The sequence below is a fragment of the Saccopteryx bilineata genome, chromosome 3, assembly GCF_036850765.1.
Source record: "Saccopteryx bilineata isolate mSacBil1 chromosome 3, mSacBil1_pri_phased_curated, whole genome shotgun sequence".
Taxonomy (NCBI): domain Eukaryota; kingdom Metazoa; phylum Chordata; class Mammalia; order Chiroptera; family Emballonuridae; genus Saccopteryx; species Saccopteryx bilineata.
Genome location: NC_089492.1, coordinates 65248327 through 65269568, shown reverse-complemented (window position 1 = coordinate 65269568; position 21242 = coordinate 65248327). Strand labels below are relative to the sequence as shown.

The 21242-nt window shown below is 36.6% G+C and overlaps 1 protein-coding gene across 1 annotated transcript in view; it reads left to right on the top strand.

The window, feature by feature from the left end:
• ARFGEF1 (ADP ribosylation factor guanine nucleotide exchange factor 1) overlaps nt 1-21242 on the top strand; it is a 141368-nt gene that overhangs the window by 28360 nt on the left and 91766 nt on the right. Inside the window, exons 2-3 of the mRNA XM_066266270.1 lie at nt 19232-19262; nt 20001-20157. Coding sequence (XP_066122367.1) covers nt 19232-19262; nt 20001-20157 — 188 coding nt within the window. The remainder of the gene's footprint in view (nt 1-19231; nt 19263-20000; nt 20158-21242) is intronic.

Sequence of the window (21242 nt, the reverse complement as noted above, 5' to 3'; positions counted from 1 at the left end):
ACCTCCCAATTCTCAACTGGTACACCTGGGTGCAGGACCAGCCAGTTCTGCATCTCTGCCCCTCCTACCAGTCTGGACCTAGCTTTTCTGTATATTCTTAGTTTTAGAACTATTGTTCAGCTAGTGTTCAGATGGTTATCTACGTTGATTTTTTTATTTAGTTGCAATTTTAATGTAATAATGGGAAGATGTGAGTGCTGTTTCCATCTGTCTTGACTAGAATCCCCTGGTATTTTATTTTAAATTATTTTCTATTTCAATAGAAATCAATTGCTTATAAATGATTTAGTCGTAATTTTGCTAACTAATTTTGCATAGAACCCCCAGATTCTGAGGCTGTGTTATGGGGGGATTGGTTTGGGGACAAGTTCTAGCTGTATTTCATTAAGCATGATACCTCTTAACCATCTGGTTTCCTTATCCAAATTCTCAGAACATTAGAAAAGCGTTCCATGTTCCTGCCAATGCTTGTGTGCTTCTCGGTTAGATCTCTCTCCCATTTGCCAAGGAGTTATTTCAAACCTCCTTAATTCTTTCTGTTCAGTTACCTATTGCTATGTGATAAACTACCTAAGAGTTAGTGATACAACACAGTTATTATTTTTTTATGCTCACAGATTTTGTGTACGTCAGGAATTCAAATGGGATATGTTGCTGTTCAGTGTCTGGGGCCTCAGCTGGGAAGACTCAGATGACTGCGAGAAGAGAAGTGAATATCTGGGAACTGGAACCCTCTGGAGGGTTCTTCACTCACATGCCTGATGCCTAGGCTGTGACTTGAAAGCTGAGCTCAGCTGGGATTGTTGACTAATCCACTTACATGTGGTCTCCATGTGGCTTGGGCTTCTTACATCAGGGTCATTGGGTTTCTAGAGTGGGTGTCTGGAGACCAGCATTCCAAGAAAATCAGGCAGGAGCTGCTTCGCCTTTTTTTTTTTTTTTTTTTTTTACCTAATCTTGGCAGTTGTCCACTGTCATCTCCACTGCATTTTATTTTATAATGAATCTCTAAGGTTAGCCCAGAGTCAGAGGAATTATACTATCTCTTAGTGGAGTTGTGGCAAGGTCACTTGCAGAAGGGCAAGTGGTATGGGAGATAAACATATAGTAACCAGTTTGTAAAATATTCTTACACTCTGTTGCCTGACCATCAGATTTTGCTACTTGAACACCCCAGTCACTTAAACATGACCCAAACCAACCTGTTCTTCACCCAGCCTTTTCAACCCAGCCTTTACACAACAAGAAACCTGCGTTTTGTGTCTAAGTTAATGATACCTTTGTTACCCAGTTATGTAAGCCAGATCTCCTCTTCTTGCTAACATCTTCTCCACTCTCCCTAGGTAAATGAGAGTTGTCATTATTTGTCCTCCCAAATGTCCATGAAATTTACATTTACTCATTCCATAGCTTTGGTTCAAGCCATTAGATAAGGTACTTACTATTACTTACTGTAACATTCTATTTAACTCCTGTATTTTTATTTAATCCTTAACTATGTGAAACATGATTCTAAAGTCACATTATTGGATTTGAAAACGTAAACCTAGCAGAATATATATATCCACAGGAATGTTATTTTCAAAGTAATTCCTTATATTTATGCAATATTTTATAAATGTTTTTTTTAATTGCTTTTACATATATATTGTATAGTTGATCCAAGTCACTCTTCTTAAATGATCCAGTATCATCTTTGTAGTTTGGGTTACAAGCTTCTTAAGAGAATCAAATGAGAATTGTGTTCTCTTTTTCTACAGTGTTTGTACACACACACAAATTGAGATGGTTTACAGAAGTGCTGAAGTTAAGAGCTTTTGTAGTCATCTACCATTCTTCATAATGGGCTGCATGCCACTTGTGATTAATTGGTGAGAACCTGATTTTATTTCTAGAGATTTTTCTTCTGTGAGGTTATTCATTTAAAAGAAGGGAGTGGGCAGGAAAGAACTGCAAATAATGAATTTCATAAATATTTTTAATATTGACAGCATTTATGATAATTGATGCATAACCTCCCATAATTGCTGCTTTGAAGGAGATAACACTTGGGATATGTAAATTCTAATCTCCTAAAAACTATTCATTTGACTTTAAGGTCTTTCATTATATTACCAGTGTAGTTTGCATTGAGTAAATTCTGTTGCTGTGCAAACTACACTATGTATAATATAAAACAGTGATATCATGAGAGATAACTCATTCATTGTGCATAGATAATAGAATTAGTTGGATTCCTGTAAGTATTATTTTGAAGTTTATATTTGTACTGTCAGTGGGGGAAAATGAAGCTATTAAGTAAAAATAGTAAAAATAATGAGGGGGAATATTGAATGCACTTAGAAAATAGGGTATATAACTTACATATCAATTTTTAATCATTATATTCTGTTCATTAAACAAGGCCTTTGCCTTATAAACTGTATTGACTTAGTTCCAGTTACTTGATGTACTTGAATAAAACTTGTGTTTCTTTCAAAATATTTTAAAGTCTTGCCCTGGCCGGTTGGCTCAGCGGTAGAGCGTCGGCCTAGCGTGCGGAGGACCCGGGTTCGATTCCCGGCCAGGGCACACAGGAGAAGCGCCCATTTGCTTCTCCACCCCTCCGCCGCGCTTTCCTCTCTGTCTCTCTCTTCCCCTCCCGCAGCCAAGGCTCCATTGGAGCAAGGATGGCCCGGGCGCTGGGGATGGCTCCTTGGCCTCTGCCCCAGGCGCTAGAGTTGCTCTGGTCGCAACATGGCGACGCCCAGGATGGGCAGAGCATCGCCCCCTGGTGGGCAGAGCGTCGCCCCTGGTGGGTGTACCGGGTGGATCCCGGTCGGGCGCATGCGGGAGTCTGTCTGACTGTCTCTCCCTGTTTCCAGCTTCAGAAAAATGAAAAGGGAAAAAAAATATATATATATATATATATTTTAAAGTCTCTACTTATGTTAATTCACAATGACCCGTTTTTCTCAAATTTTAACCTTCCCTTCTGTGTATAATGTAGTGGTTGTTTTTCTAAGTGTTTTGTTTTGTTTTTTATTTAGAAAAGTAAATTTAATGTGGTGATATTGATTACTAAGACTACATAAGTTTCAGAGAAACATTTCTATAGTGTTTAAACTGTTGATTATGTTATATACCCATCACCCAAAGTCAAATTGTTTTCAGTCACCCTGTATCTGTCCCTCTTTACCCCCTTCCTCCTCTCCCCTCCCCCATATCACCCTCTCTCTAGTAACCACTTCACTTTTATCTATGTCCATGAGTCTGTTTCATATCCCATCTATGTGTGAGATCATATAATTCTTAGCTTTTTCTGATTTACCTATTTCACTCAGTATAATGTTCTCAAGGTCCATCCATGTTGCCATAAATAATACTATGTCATCATTTCTTATGGCTGAGTAGTATTCCATTATATATATGTACCACATCTTCTTTATCCAGTCCTCTATCGAAGGACACTTTGGTTGTGTCCATGGCTTGGATACTGTGAACAATGCTGCATTGAACATGGGGGTGCATGGGTCTTTACATACCGATGTTTTTGAGTTTTGGGTGTAGATACCCAGTAGAGGGATTGCTGGGTCATATGGTAGTTCTATTCTTTTTTGAGGAACCATCATACTTTCTTCCATAATGGTTGTATTAATTTACATACCCACCAGCAGTAAATGAGGGTTCCTTTTCCTCCACAGGCTCTCTAACACTTATTACCTGTCTTGTTGATAATAGCCAATCTAACAGGTGTGAGGTGGTATCTCATTGTAGTTTTGATTTCATTTCTCTAATAGCTAGTGAAGGTGAGCATCTTTTCATATATCCATTGACCATTTGTATTTCTTCCTGGGAGAAGTGTCTGTTCAGGTCCTCTCTCCATATTTTAATTGGATTGTTTGCTTTTTTGTTACTGAGCTTTGTGAGTTCTTGATGTATTTTGGATATTAACCCCTTTGGAGTTGTTATTTGCAAATATCATCTCCCATTTTGTTGGCTACCTATTTTGTTTTCAGTTTCTTTTGCTGTGCAGAAGCTTTTTAGTTTGATATAGTCCCATCCATTAATTTTTGCCTTTATTTCCCTTGTCTTTGGGACCCCAAATAGTTCTGAGGGGATAAGGAGAATAAATGACTAGAGAGAATAATTTCTGAAAGAATTCCAATAATAAAGTTTTCTAAAGGGCTATGACAACACAGCTACAAAACCTAAATATCCCTAAACAAGCAAATCCAGCTTCCAATTTTTCTTCTTTCACTTCAAGACTGAATTGAAGTGATAAGATGGCTTTTCTTACCGCATCCAATATTGTGTGTTTGCATTTAGTGTTTCTAGAGCAGTGTCAGAAAGATTGTGCTGTTTGTGGTTGTCTTTGTCATGATTCTGACTTAACAGAAAAGTGTTTTACAGTTAAACACTAATAGTGATATTTAGGGTGAGTATGCTACTTCTTAATTTGAAGCTTTATTTTCTTCTTGAGATTTTTTTCTTTGATATTTGAGAATTAATTAGTTTACTTCTTAATTCTTTGATTGAAAGCCAACCTGAAGCACACTATTGCCAAGCCCTAATTTATTAAAATAGAGAGGCACTTTCCCCAAAGACTGTATTACTACTGAACTTTTTTTTTTGTGACAGAGACAGAGAGAGGGACAGATAGGGACAGACAGACAGGGAGGGAGAGAGATGAGAAGCATTAATTCTTTGTTGTGGCACCTTAGTTGTTCATTGATTGCTTTCTCATATGTGCTTTAACCGTGGGGCTACAGCAGACCGAGTGACCCCTTGCTCAAGCCAGCGACCTTGGGCTTAAGGTGGTGAGACTTGCTCAAACCAGATGAGCCCACTCTCAAGCCTGTGACCTCAGGGTTTCAAACCTGAGTCCTTCCTCTGCATATCAGTCTGATGCTCTATCCACTGCACCACCACCTGGTCAGGCTGAATATTCATTATATGTTGAGAAAAGTGAAAAGGAATTCTTTTTTAGCGTAGACTCAAATACTAGTCTGAGAAGGTACAATAAATGACTGAGGACAGAGGGACTGCAAAACCAGCTGTCTTCACCTTTTTTCTTTTAATCACTGTATATCAGTGATTCTTCAACTTATTTATAGTATAGCAGAATCCCCTCAAAGCCTCTTTAAACACAGACTGTAGGACTGACTCTACACTCGGTTTCTGATTCAGTAAGTCTGGTGTGGGGCCAGGTGATGCTGAAGCTGCTGGTCTAGGATTACACTTTAAGAACCATTGTTTTATAATAAGTTTTCCCTGAGGGTTGTAGAATGAATTTTTCAGTTCAAACTTCATCTGTTAAAAGAAGGTTGCTTAAATATGTAAAAAACCACTGTACAATGTATAGTGTGTAATACACTAATTTAAGACTAGAGAAACTAGTTTCTGGATCACTTCTTATGAGCTCTCAGACCTTAAAGCCATTATTTAATCTGGTCCATAGTTTACTCATCTGGAAAATGAGGAGTTGTTCTTTAAGGATATAATTAGGTAATATATGGAAAAGTGTCTTAAATGCTATATTGTTGCACATATATAAAATAATATTGCATATTCTGTAAAATTTTCAGCTTGTTTTAAAATACTGTGGTCTATAATATTGTTATTTCAGTATTTTGATACTTATTCTCTCTGTCTCTCCCCTCTCCCCTTGCCCTTTGTCCTTTTTGATAGTGTCTTTTGGTTTAAGTGGACTTGAATAGCTTTGAAAGGAAATAGATTAAAATGAATGTAGGCAGTCTTCTTGGTACTGTAAAAATATAAGCATTTTGTGGAACCATAAAAATAACCGTGCAAACTAAAAACATGCCAGCTATGTTAATAATCAGTGGGAAAAAATTATGATTGTTCTGTGACCTTTAAAGATATTGTCATATTAAAAACTCTTACTGTGGTATATAAGTATGTAGGGAAATGAAAAAAATAGAACCCATGTTTAATACACGCTAATTTAAAATATCAAAAACATAGAGAGTTAGTGTTTTATTTCTTTGTTACAAAAAGCTTAAACCAAGATCAGTTTGAATAGTGCTTGCCTTCTTCTATAACTAACAGTGTGGGCATATGTAGATAAGTAGATAGGTAGGTAGGTAGATAGATATAATAGATATATGTAAATAGGTATAAATAACATAGTACCATCTGAATTAACAAAGAAACATTTCATTCAATATAGCTTGTGTTGGGTATATTTTATTAGACCATTTAAATGTGGACATATAAAAAATGGAATCATAGTCTGTAGGATCCTTTGAATCACAGTGTTTTAGAGCAAAGGTCAGCAAACCTGTAAAAGGGCTTTGCAGGCCAAGAGAAAAAATCAAGTATATTTATATACCAAGAGAAAACAAGTTTGCACACATTTTTAATTATGAAATTCAAAATAATAATAGAGTTTAAATTTTGTAATCCTGGTCTGCCAATGAGAAGAATGGATTTTTGGGAGGTTTATCTATAACATTACTTTTCATTGGGCTTCAAAGTTAGCATTCCCTCTCATCAAATTTATTGGAAATATTCAGCTGTAAGAACTATTAAACTCTTGGGCTATACCAGGGGTCCCCAAACTACAGCCTGGGGCCGCATGCAGCCCCCTGAGGCCATTTATCCGGCCCCCACCGCACTTCCGGAAGGGGCACCTCTTTCATTGGTGGTCAGTGAGAGGAGCACATTAACCATCTCATTAGCTAAAAGCAGGCCCATAGTTCCCATTGAAATACTGGTCAATTTGTTGATTTAAATTTACTTGTTCTATTGATACGTAAAGACACATGTAGCCCCATGTTCATTGCAGCACTGTTCACAGTGGCCAAGACATGGAAACAACCAAAAAGCCCTTCAATAGAAGACTGGATAAAGAAGATGTGGCACATATACACTATGGAATACTACTCAGCCATAAGAAATGATGACATCAGATCATTTACAGCAAAATGGTGGGATCTTGATAACATTATACGGAGTGAAATAAGTAAATCAGAAAAAAACAAGAACTACATGATTCCATACATTGGTGGAACATAAAAACGAGACTAAGAGACATGGACAAGAGTATGGTGGTTACCAGGGGTGGGGGGAGGGAGGGAGAGAGTTAGGGGGAGGGGGAGGGACACAGAGAACTAGATAGAGGGTGGTGGAGGACAATCTGACTTTGGGCGAGGGGTATGCAACATAATTTAATGACAAAATAACCTAGACATGTTTTTTTTGAATATATGTACCCTGATTTATTAATGTCATCCCATTACCATTAATAAAAATTTATTTAAAAAAAAATAAATAAATTTACCTGTTCTTTATTTTATTTTATTTTATTTATTTATTTTTTTTTATAATTTTATTTTTTTAATGGGGTGACATCAATAAATCAGGATACATATATTCAAAGATAACAAGTCCAGGTTATCTTGTCGTTCAATTATGTTGCATACCCACCACCCAAAGTCAGATTGTCCTCTGTCACCTTCTATCTTGTTTTCTTTGTGCCCCTCCCCACCCCCTATCCCTCTCCCATTCCCCCCTCCCCCCCGTAACCACCACACTCTTGTCAATGTCTCTTAGTTTCAGTATTATGTCCCACCTACGTATGGAATAATACAGTTCCTGGTTTTTTCTGATTTACTTATTTCGCTTCGTATCATGTTATCAAGATCCCACCATTTTGCTGTAAATGTTCCGATGTCATCATTTCTTATGGCTGAGTAGTATTCCATAGTGTATATGTGCCACATCTTCTTTATCCAGTCATCTATTGACGGGCTTTTTGGTTGTTTCCATGTCCTGGCCACTGTGAACAATGCTGCAATAAACATGGGGCTGCTTGTGTCTTTACGTATCAATGTTTCTGAGTTTTGGGGATATATACCCAGTAGAGGGATTGCTGGGTCATAAGGTAGTTCTATTTGCAGTTTTTTGAGGAACCACCATACTTTCTTCCATAATGGTTGTACTACTTTACATTCCCACCAACAGTGTATGAGGGTTCCTTTTTCTCCACAGCCTCTCCAACATTTGCTATTACCTGACTTGCTAATAACAGCTAATCGAACAGGTGTAAGGTGGTATCTCATTGCCGTTTTGATTTGCATTTCTCTAATAACTAATGAAGCTGAGCATCTTTTCATATATCTGTTGGCCATTTGTATTTCTTCCTGGGAGAAGTGTCTATTCATATCCCCTTCCCATTTTTTTATTGGATTGTTTGTTTGTTTGTTGTTGAGTTTTATGAGTTCTTTGTATATTTTGGATATTAGGCCCTTCTCTGAGCTGTTGTTTGAAAATATCATTTCCCATTTAGTTGGCTTTCTGTTTATTTTGTTATCAGTTTCTCTTGCTGAGCAAAAACTTCTTAGTCTGATGTAGTCCCATTCATTAATTTTTGCCTTCACTTCTCTTGCAATTGGAGTCAAATTCATAAAATGCTCTTTAAAACCCAGGTCCATGAGTTGAGTACCTATGTCTTCTTCTATGTACTTAATTGTTTCAGGTCTTATGTTTAGATCTTTGATCCATTTTGAGTTAATTTTTGTACAGGGAGAGAGACTGTAGTCCAGTTTCATTCTTTTGCATGTGGCTTTCCAGTTTTCCCAGCACCATTTATTGAAGAGGCTTTCTTTTCTCCATTGTGTGTTGTTGGCCCCTTTATCAAAAATTATTTGACTATATATATGTGGTTTTATTTCTGGACTTTCTATTCTGTTCCATTGGTCTGAATGTCTATTTTTCTGCCAATACCATGCTGTTTTGATTGTCGTGGCCCTATAATAGAGTTTGAAGTCAGGTATTGTTATGCCCCCAGCTTCATTCTTTTTCTTTAGGATTGCTTTGGCTATTCGGGGTTTTTTATAGTTCCATATAAATCTGATGATTTTTTGCTCTATTTCTTTAAAAAACGTCATTGGAAGTTTGATGGGAATTGCATTAAATTTGTATATTGCTTTGGGTAATATAGCCATCTTGATTATATTTATTCTTCCTAGCCAAGAACAAGGTATATTCTTCCATCTCATTATATCTTTTTCGATTTCCCTTAACAATGGTTTATAGTTTTCATTATATAAGTCCTTTACATTCTTTGTTATGTTTATTCCTAAGTGTTTTATTTTTTTTGTTGCAATCGTGAAGGGGATTATTCTTTTGAGTTCCTTCTCAGTTGTTTCATTGTTGGCATATAGAAAGGCTATTGACTTCTGTATGTTAATTTTGTATCCTGCGACCTTACTGTATTGGCTTATTGTTTCTAGTAGTCTTTTTGTGGATTCTTTGGGGTTTTCGATGTATAGGATCATATCATCTGCAAAAAGTGATACCTTTACTTCTTCTTTTCCGATATGGATGCCTTTTATTTCTTTGTCTTGTCTGATAGCTGTGGCGAGAACCTCTAGTACCACATTAAATAAGAGTGGAGAGAGTGGACAACCCTGTCTTGTTCCTGATTTAAGGGGGAAAGCCTTCAGTTTAGTGCCATTTAATATGATGTTAGCTGATGGTTTATCATATATGGCCTTTATCATGTTGAGATATTTTCCTTCTATACCCATTTTGTTGAGAGTCTTAAACATAAAATTGTGTTGTATTTTATCGAAAGCCTTTTCTGCATCTATTGATAAGATCATGTGGTTTTTGTTCTTTGTTTTGTTGATATGGTGTATTACATTAACCGTTTTACGTATGTTGAACCATCCTTGAGATTCTGGGATGAATCCCACTTGATCATGATGTATTATTTTTTTAATATGTTGTTGTATTCGATTTGCTAGTATTTTGTTTAGTATTTTAGCATCTGTATTCATTAGAGATATTGGTCTGTAGTTTTCTTTTTTTGTGCCATCCTTGCCTGGTTTTGGGATGAGGGTTATGTTGGCCTCATAAAATGTGTTTGGAAGTATTGCTTCTTCTTCAATTTTTTGGAAGACTTTGAGTAGAATAGGAACCAAGTCTTCTTTGAATGTTTGATAAAATTCGCTGGTATAGCCGTCAGGGCCTGGACTTTTATTTTTGGGGAGGTTTTTAATGGTTTTTTCTATTTCTTCTCTACTGATAGGTCTGTTTAGGCTTTCTGCTTCTTCTTGACTCAGTCTAGGAAGGTTGTATTTTTCTAGGAATTTATCCATTTCTTCTAGGTTGTTGAATTTAGTGGCATAAAGTTTTTCATAGTATTCTACAATAATTCTTTGTATATCTACAGTGTCCGTGGTGATTTCTCCTCTTTCATTTTGGATTTTGTTTATATGAGTTCTTTCTCTTTTTTCCTTGGTAAGTCTTGCCAAGGGTTTGTCAATTTTGTTGATCTTTTCAAAGAACCAGCTCCTTGTTCTATTAATTTTTTCTATAGTTTTTCTGTTCTCTAATTCATTTATTTCTGCTCTGATTTTTATTATTTCCTTTCTTCGGCTGGTTTTGGGTTGTCTTTGTTCTTCTTTTTCTAGTTCCTTAAGGTGGGAAGTTAAGTGGTTCACTTGGGCTCTCTCTTGTTTGTTCATATATGCCTGAAGCGATATGAACTTCCCTCTTATCACTGCTTTTGCTGCATCCCATAGATTCTGATATGTCGTATTGTCATTTTCATTAGTCTGTATATATCTTTTGATCTCTGCACTTATTTCTTCTTTGACCCATTCATTTTTTAAAAGTATGTTGTTTAGTTTCCACATTTTTGTGGGATTTTTTTCCTCTTTTTTGCAGTTGAATTCTAGTTTCAAGGCTTTATGATCAGAAAATATGCTTGGTACAACTTCAGTTTTTCTGAATTTGCTGATGTTGTTTTTGTGGCCCAACATATGGTCAATTCTTGAGAATGATCCATGTACACTGGAGAAAAATGTATACTCAGTCACTTTGGGATGAAATGTCCTGTAGATGTCTATCATATCCAGGTGCTCTAGTGTTTTGTTTAAGGCCACTATGTCTTTGTTGATTCTCTGTTTGGATGACCGATCTAGAGCCGTCAGCGGTGTATTGAGGTCTCCAAGTATGATTGTATTTTTGTCAGTTTTTGTTTTAAGATCAATAAGTAGCTGTCTTATATATTTTGGTGCTCCTTGGTTTGGTGCATATATATTAAGAATTGTTATGTCTTCTTGATTCAGTGTCCCCTTAGCCATTATGAAATGGCCATTTTTGTCTCTGAGTACTTTTCCTGTCTTGTAGTCAGCATTATCCGATATGAGTATTGCTACACCTGCTTTTTTTTGGATGTTATTTGCTTGGAGTATTGTTTTCCAGCCTTTCACTTTGAATTTGTTTTTATCCTTGTTACTTAGATGAGTTTCCTGTAGGCAGCATACAGTTGGATTTTCTTTTTTAATCCATTCTGCTACTCTGTGCCTTTTTATTGGTGAGTTTAATCCGTTTACATTTAGTGTAATTATTGATACTTGTGAGTTCCCTATTGCCATTTTATAGATTGCTTTCTGTTAGTTTTGTGTCTTGTTTGATCCTTCTCTTTCGTTTTTCTATCTTTTGTTTTTATTTGGTTGTATTCCATACCTCTTTCCTCTGTTGCTATCTTTTTTATCTCATGTGCTTCTGTGGTGGTTTTTTCAATGGTGGTTACCTTTGAGTAATGAAAAGGGTCCCTACCCTGTTCATTGTAGCAAACTATTTTGTGAGTACTTTTGCACTCCATCGTCCTTTGCTACTGTTAATCTCCATCTTCTCCCCCTCTTTCTTTTTGTTGTTGTCACAGTTTAAATTTGGTTTTATTGTGTTCTTCTTGGAGCTTTTACTTGTGGCTCTGTTTTTTTTTGTTCTTTGTATCTGATTGGAGAACCCCCTTTAGTAATTCCTGGAGTGGGGGTTTTCTGATGATAAATTCCCTCATCTTTTCTGTATCTGTGAATGTTTTTATTTCTCCTTCATATTTGAAGGATAGCTTTGATGGGTATAGTATTCGTGGCTGAAAGTTCCTCTCTTTCAGGACTTTAAATATTGGGGTCCACTCTCTTCTAGCTTGTAGAGTTTCTGCTGAGAAATCTGATGATAATCTAATGGGCCTTCCTTTATATGTTGTATTCTTCTTTTCCCTGGCTGCCTTGAGAATTTTTTCTTTGCTGTTGGTTTGTGTCAATTTCATTATGATATGCCTTGGAGTAGGTTTGTTGGGGTTAAGAAAACTTGGAGTTCTGTTTGCTTCTTGAACTTGAGGCTTTAGTTCTTTCCACAGGCTTGGGAAGTTCTCATCTATTATTTGTTTGAGTATGTTCTCCATTCCATTTTCTCTCTCTTCTCCCTCTGATATACCTATTATTCTTATGTTATTCTTTTTGATGGAGTCAGATAATTCTTGTAGGGCTATCTCATTTTTTTTAATTTTTGAGTCTCTTTCTTCTTCTCTCTGTTGTGCCTCAAGTTGCTTGTCTTCTATTTCACTAATCCTCTCTTCTATCTGACCTGTTCTATTAGCTAAGCTTGTTACTTCGTTTTTCAGCTCGTGAATTGAGTTTTTCATCTCTGTTTGATTTGTTTTTATAGTTTCAATTTCCTTGGACATATATTCTTTGTGTTCATTGAGTTGTTTTCTGAGCTCCCTATATTGCCTTTCTGTGTTTTCTTGTATATCTCGGAGGATTTTTAGGATTTCTATCTTGAATTCTCTGTCATTTAGCTCCAAGGTTTCCAATATATTAAATTTTTTCTCCATAGATTTTTCCTCATCTAGCTGTGTTACCTCTCTTTCTTTTGTATCCATGATATTCGATTTTCTCTTCCTTAATGGCATCTGAGGGTGGTTTTGTTGATAGTATTAATGAGATTTAATTAAGAATAAAAAGTTAAAAAAAATAAAAAATCGAAAAGAGTTGTTTTTTTTTAAAAAAATTAATAATGAAATAAAGAAAAATAAAATAAAATAAAAATTTTTAAAAAAAGGAAATTATTCCCCCCCTCCTTTTTTCCTCTCCTCTCCTCTCCCCTTTTTCTTGAGAAAATCTTGTGGTGGACTGTGAGTTATAACAAACAATGCCTGTGATGGAGGGCCTGAATTGGGGAAAAGTAATAAAGGGGCAAAAAAGAAAAAAAGAAAAAAAAAAGAGCGTATGGACCCACAAAAAGCAAATAAGGAAAAAATTTGGGTCAAGAATAAAATGATTTGCTTTTAGGTGTTGGTTGTCTAAGAGTTATGATGAGAGGAATAAGAGGAAAACGGAAAAATGGGGGGACAAATTAAAAACTTACTATTGTATTTAGTGGAACAAGAACTAGATAATATGGAGAGCCAGGGATGGGAGCACTGCTAGTGAGTTAAAAAGGTGAAGTAAAAACCCCCCAAAATGCCACAAACATAGGTTTGAGTCCCAGATAAGATAATTTGTTTGTTATTGAGGTTTGAATGAGAGGAGATGTAAAGGAGAAAGGAAGAAACTAATATAGAGGGAGAAAAGAAAGAGAGAGAGAGAAAAAAAAATAGGGAACCACTAAAAGAAGAAAAAAGAAAGGAGAGAGAAAGAGAGTTAAGGGTTTTGGAGTGCAACCCTCATAGAGAGAAAGGAAGAGAAGAGAAAAGATAATGGGAGATGTAACACTTATGGGTAGTGTAGTTCAAGGAGAGGAGAGAGTAAGACCAGTAGAGAGTTAATCAGCCAAATTGGAGGAAGAAAAAAAAGTATCAAGAATGAAGATAAGAGAAACAAACGAACAAATATAATAAAATGTGATAGGTTATAAAGTCTGCAGATTATTCTTGATTTTGAGAGGTTATCTTCTTGCTTTTTCTTTTCTCTCCCTCTTCCTGGTCGGTGACTCTGTACCCCGGGTTCTGCCCCTTTGGCACGCTCAGGTAGAGGCTTGCAGTTGATAAGTCTCTATGGCAATGTCATGTATTGTGCTTTAGTCTCGTGGGAGTCGAGGCTCATTAGCATTTATAGGCTCCGCCAGTGAGAGAGTCCGTGTTCCTGGAGCCTTTCTCCTAGTCTTTCCTTCCTCAATTAGTAGCCTGATAATCCAACTATGGGGTTGCTGCTGCCTCTGCCTGGATAGTAAGAGGCTCAAAGAGCTGGCAACTCCCCACTCTATTTCCACTCAGCACAGGGCTCTGGGTAAGGCTCAGTCAGTCAGAGCTGCTAGCATAATCAGGCGGGCTTTCCGCCCACTCAAAGACCACTGGCTCTGCCACTCTGTCCGGTAACACAAGCGGGCGCCCACTTCTGGGGGGCGCTTGGAGGAAACTCTCACTCACTGTCTGCGACCAGGATATCCAGCCAGCAGTCTCACGCTCTGAGTGAAACCCCCAACCGCAGGGAAATGTTGCAGCGTTGGAATTGAGTCTTGCTCCGTCCCCGTGCGCGGCTTTTGCAAGGCGCTGGGGCGGCTCGAGATTCCGCTTTGGCCCACACAAAGGCCCCTGACTCTGCCCCTCTGTGCGATAACACGGGCGCGCACTGCGGAGGCACTCGGAGGAATCGCTCACTCCTTATCTGCGCGCGCACACCAGGATATGAGGCCGGCCGCGGTTCCCTCTGAGTGAAACCCTCACCAACACGGAAAATCTCCACCGTTGGAAGTAGTTCTCACTCCCTCCCGTGCGTGGCTTTCCCAGGGCGCTGGGGCTGCCCAGAGACTCTGTCCTCGGCCCACAGAAAGGCCTCTGACCCTGCCTCTCCGTGGGGCAACACGGGCACCCACTCTCGGGGCCTAAGAAGAAATTCTCGCCCACTAACTGCGCACCGACCAGGAGACCGGGTAAAATGGCCGCTCCGCTTGTCTTTCTTTGTTTGGGTTTGGCGCGAGTGTTAGCTTGTATTGCCCGGGTTGCCACAGGATCAGATTTTCCTCGGCTTGGATCTGTGTGCCACAGCCTGGTTCGGCCGTTTGTGCCGCGGCGGCCTGGATCTATTCACCCCCTTTGCCCGCCTCAGTTTCTATATTCACAGTTACCAGAGAAAGCCGCCCTGTTTAGGTTAGTGAGGAAGGCGGAGCATTTCTTACTCCCTATTTCCTTCGGGGTTTGGTTATATATTTAGCCAATTTTTCACTCAATCATACCTTTGGGTGTATTGCGAAGCATCTGGAAGCTCCAAGTATAGGTTTTTCTGTTTCTGGTTGAAGATCTTGTTGAGTTTTGGGGGAGATTTATCGGTATCGCTTCCTACCCCGCCATTACTCTGACGTCATCTTGTTCTTTATTTTAAATATTGTATTTGTTCCCGTTTTGTTTTTTTACTTTAAAATAAGATATGTGCAGTGTGCATAGAGATTTGTTCATAGTTTTTTTTATAGTCTGGCCCTCTAACAGTCTGAGGGACAGTGAACTAGCTGGCCCCCTGTGTAAAAAGTTTGGGGACCTCTGGGCTATACCAAAACAATTGGTGGATTGGCATGAGTCATAGTTGTTGACCCATATTTTAAAATATAGTCATATCTCTTTTTATTATGCTTCACAGTTGTTATTTTATTTCTTTTCTTTTCTTTTTTTTTTACACATTGAAGGATAGACCCTCCACCAGAAAAAAGATTATTAGTTGCTTTGTTGGGATTACTCATTTTGTTGCTATATTCACTTTGTTGTGATACTTGCTTTATTGTTGGTGGTGGTATTCTGGAACCAAACCTATTGGGTTGGCAAGAAAGTATTTAAGGTTATCATACATAGAGAATGTTGTAATTGTTTTGAAGGACTTCTGTCAGTGTTATAGTTTTTTCCTTTTGACATTTAATATCAGTCACATTTAGGTTACTTTAATTTTTTTATTTTTTTTTATTTTTTTACAGAAACAGAGTGAGTCAGAGAGAGGGATAGACAGGGACAGACAGACAGGAACGGAGAGAGATGAGAAGCATCAATCATTAGTTTTTCATTGCACGTTGCAACACCTTAGTTGTTCATTGATTGCTTTCTCATATGTGTCTTGACTGCGGGCCTTCAGCAGACCAAGTAACCCCTTGCTGGAGCCAGTGACCTTGGGTTCAAGCTGGCGACCTCGGGGTCTCGAACCTGGGTCTTCCGCATCCCAGTCCAACGCTCTATCCACTGCGCCACCGCCTGGTCAGGCCATTTAGGTTACTTTAGAAGCAAGTTATGCGTAATTTTGTTTGTAGCTGTTAGTTTAGGGTCAATTTTAACATGGAGTGCAAAAACAAACATTTTCGACATATTTTACTTTTTTATTTCCATAAAGGAAAGAAAGCTGCTGAGGCTCACAAAAAGATAGGTGAAGTTTATGATATTGACTGAAGAACAGAATGTACGTGTCAGAATTGGTTTAAAAAATTCTGTTCTGGAGATTTTTCACTCAAAGATGACCAATGTTCTGGTCAACCTATTGAAATTGATGATGACCAAATCAAAGCCATAATTGAAGAGAATCGTTATATAACAGAGATTGCAGAGAGGTTAAATGTATCACACAAAACAATTGAAAATCACTTAAAATGTCTTGGACTCGCTAAGAAGCTAGATATTTGGGTTCCGCATGAATTGAAAGAGATTCACTTAACAAATCAATATTTGCAATATGCATCTCTCGCGCAATGAAACTGACCCTTTTTTGAAAAGAATCATCACTGGTGATGAAAAATGGGTCATCTACAGTAACATCATTAGAAAACCATCGTGGTCCAAGTGTGATGAACCTGCACAAACCACATCTAAAGCTGAATTGCATCAAAAAAAGGTCATGCTGTCAATTTGGTGGGACTACAAAGGTGTTGTGTATTTTGAGCTGCTTCCAAGAAACCAGCTGATCAATTCAGATGTTTACTGTCAACAACTAATGAAACTGGATGAAGCAATCAAAGAAAAATGGCCAAAATTGGCAAATCACCAAGGAATTGTGTTCCACCATAATACAAAGCCTCACATATCTTTAGTAACTCATGGGAAATTACTGGAGCTTGGTTGGGAAGTGATGTCACATCCCCCCTACAGCCCTGACCCGGCCCCATCTGATTACTATTTATTTCGAAGTTTGCAAAACTCTTTGAATGGTAAAACTTTCACAAATGATGATGATCTTAAATCACACTTGGTTCAGTTTTTTGCTGATAAGGACAAAAATGTCTATGAGTGCAGAATCATGAAGCTGCAAGAATGATGGCAAAAGGTCATTGAACAAAATGGAAAATATATAATTGATTAAAGTTTATTCTTTGCATAAAAAATGAGTTTTATTTCACACTACAAAACCGAAATTACTTTCTTGCCAGCCCAATATAATATCTGAGTATGTAGTACAAGGGACTTTTGTAATTATCTGGTTTAGTGAAGTGAGGGTTGTTTTCAGAGTCTCAAGTTATTTAGTGACAAGTGGTGTGAAATCAGTGCTCTTTAAAATGTTATACTACCTATAATATCTTTAGTTAATATATTATTTACTTAACCAGAATACACTATTCTCTTTATTAATGGAAATTCACTTATACAGACATTGCCACCTTCCCCCTTCTCCAGTGTCACATCTCTTTTCTACCTTACCTGATTTTTAGAAATAGCTCAGCTTTTTAAGTAATAATGATAATATTTTAAAATAAAAAAGATACTGTTTTTAAATTTTCTGTGAAGATTTGAGACATAATAAGTACACAATTTGTCCTTCATTTTCACTGTATTTTTTCTTACTGATTTTGAAAGAGAAATGTCAATCTCTTGTTCCACTTATGCATTCATTGATTCTTGCATGTGCTCTGACCGGGGATTGAACCCACAACCTTGCACATAAGGACTATGCTCTAACCAAATGAGCTACCCAGCCAGGGAGTACTGTATCTTTAAAAGTTATTTGAATTGCGTGCATTGGTGAACTGCACAAGTTTAGTAACCATATGTAGATCTTTTGTTAAGTAGTATTGAACTTTTATTTAAAACTTTTATTTTTTTATTTTATTAAGTATATGTGAACTTTTATTAAGTAGTATTTTATAACAGGAAACAGATGGCTGTCAGAGGGAAGAGGGGAGACGGAACTGTGTCAAAGAAGGTGAAGGGATTAACCAAAAAACAAATATATGTAACACATACGCAGACTACAGGGTAGTAATGGCCAGAGGGGAAGGGGAATGGAAGCAGGGGTAGGGGGGCAAAAGAGGGAAATGGGGGTGGAAAGAGCCTTTTTATGAGGTATGGGGGGAGCACAAAGCCATGTATAGCAGATAGTATATTGGGTATGATGCTTGAAACCATGTCAACACAATAAATTTAAAAAATAAAAATTTAGTGTTTTAAATACCTGGTCCATGGAAGGAACTCAATATGATAGTTATTAATAGTTATTATTAAGTTTATAGACTAGTTGTTTATAATACCCATATATAACACATTTTTCTCAATATTCTGGATATACCTGTGTAGTAGAGTAGTTAAAAAACCAGATTCTAGAATTCAAGTATCTAGTTTTGAAACCTGGTGAAACCTGATTAGCCACACACTCAAGCAAGACAGCTCTTGAGCAAGTTATTTAACCTTACTGTGCCTCTATTTCCTAATCTTTAAAATGAAGATATGATAGTACAGACTACAAAGGGTTGTTTTAAAGCTTAATATGTTAGTACATGTAAAATGAAAGTGTTTGGCACATAGTAAATTCTGAACACCTTTTAGCTGCAGTAATGCTAATTATTAATGTTATATTTGAATGCTTTTCTTCCACGTTTCAAACAGATTTAATTAATTAACCAGATTCTGAAACCTATCATTTAAATTTAAGGCTCTTCTATTATGTGTACAGTTTATCTACCTTATTTCTTATAAACAGTGAAGAGAAAATTTCCCATTAAATTGGCCATATGTATTTTACAGTGTCTTGTATAATCATGAGTACAAAAATTGGTTAAATGTCAGTACATTTGTACATGGTCAGGAAGTTATAATTTTGGCCTGATAATCGCCTTGAGATGGTCACAGGAGTGGTGCATTGAAATGCTTTTTCCTCTTCCCTGTGCCTTATATTTTGTGACTTGAGTGTAGCATACATAATATTCTGTTCTTAATATTACTTCTTCTGGTTAATGTAAATAGTTCCTTGATTTTAAAAAAACTACTTTGAGAAAAGGAAATGCTTTGAGAATTAGTACTCAGCAGTTATACCTACTCTTATTGCTGTTAATCTGTATTCTCGTTTTATAAAATTATTTGTGTAAATTAATACTTTTTGCTGCAATAGAATTTTAATATTTAATTGCTTTTGGATTCATAGGTTTACTAATTTGTTATAGAAATTAAAAATTAGTTTATGTAACCTATAATCAAATTACTTAATGATCTTTCTGTTGTCAAGTTTTCTAATGTATGTATTTCCCTCCACAGAGGAAATAAAAGTGGAAACTGAAAAACAAAGGTTAGTAGGATTTCTTTTCTTTAGTAAAAATAATTTTCAAACTTGTCAGTTTTGGCCAAAATAATAGTCATCTTTATTTTTATTTTTGTGTGGCAAATTCATGTGATTTTTGAAATAAAATCAATTTTAAAAATGATTTTTAAGAAATGTAATTGTAAGCATACTTATAAATATAAAAAGATTTCATAAATATATAAGGGAATTTTCTTAAATAAAATTAGATATGCTCTAAAGTCTTTGCATAGACTTTAATTCATGTTTTAAAAGATTACTAAATATTTAGTAATGTAAATACTTAAAGTAAATAATTAATATCTTTATTTTCTTGCATTTAATCATAGCTCTGGTCACTGGCTTTTTTTTAAGATTTTCTTTATTGATTTTACAGAGAGAGGAGAGGTGGGGGAATGAGAAGTATCTACTTATAGTCGCTTTGCTTTAGTTGCTCATTAATTGCTTGTTGTACATGCCGTGACCAGGCAAGCCTCGGGTTTCGAACCGGCAGCCTCAGCATTTCAGGTTGACATTTTATCCACTGCACCACCACAGATCAGGTTCTGGTCACTAGCTTAGGACCTGTAACCAAGCAGTTAACTTCTGGGCTTGATTTCCTCATGAAATAATAAGGAAAGATGGAGACTGGTTTAACAAGGCTCCTTTTAGAACTGAAATTTTGTTTATATGTTTATCATCAATATGGTAAATGGGACATTCTAATCACTCTTCATTTTCCTTTAGTCCTCCTCATGGAGAAGCAAAAGCTGGATCAAGCACCCTTCCACCAGTGAAATCAAAAACAAATTTTATCGAAGCAGACAAGTACTTCTTACCCTTTGAATTGGCCTGCCAGTCCAAATGTCCCCGCATAGTTAGTACATCTCTAGATTGTTTACAGGTATGTATAAGATGGCTTTAGCTAAAAACCATCTAATTGGAATGTGTTTTTAAACATTACTCACAATCGATGATTCACACATTTTTCATGATAGCCTTTACTATTTTTAATAAGAAACCAAATTGTTGCTTATATTCAAGATACAATAATAGTTTAAAAATCTTTTTAGTTTAAAGGTAACAAAAATCATTAGCTTAGTTAATCACAAAATCTTTACTAAGGTTATCAATAATGAAAGTGTTGATTTGGTCTGTTTTTTCATCTGTGAAATACAAGAACCATACTTTTAATCTGCTGCTGCTGTTACATACTCACTGTTTATTCAACCGCCAGTCCACAGGTAGGTCTGCCAGAAATTTTACACCTGTATATGCAAGAGTTAATCACTCTGATGTTGTATGGAGATTATAGACCCATGATCTTGGTTGAATTTGCTTATATTCAGGGTGATTTCTGCCTAGCGGTCACTGAGATAATTCTCCTATTTTTACTGGTCCCCAAGTATAAAAACATTGAAAACCACTGACATACATCATTATTTGCAAATGATTTTTCTAAATGCCTGCTATTTTATATAAATTGACAGCTTAGTATTTATATTCACTGTTGGACTTTAGCTCTGACTTTAATTTATGTTAGAAAAATTTCTCAAATGTTTTATTCTGTTTTACTTGCTAGGATTCCCTTACATACTTGTAAGACATACCTCCAAATAGAGCAGTCCTACTCTTTTCAAGTGTTTTTACTATTGGTGGGTTATGCCTATTTAACCTTTTGGTGATTAGGAAGAGACAGTATCCTTTTCATTTGTTCTTAAGATAGGTTAAGGATAAGGTTGATTTGTGACCTTCCAGGGTTGCCCTTGTATTAATGAACAAGTCTGTGATTTATTGCAGCCAGTGTATGGAAATTCGGTTTTCTGTATTTTCACAGATTTAATTTGGAAAGAGATTTGGGGTCATTTAAATGAGTGAAGATAGCTTTCACAAAAAAAGTATCAATAATTTTTAGGTAGGAAGTGGTAAGCTATTCTAATTCATCAGAGACAAGTTCTAAGGCTTGGTTTTCTCAAAGTGTTGCCTGAT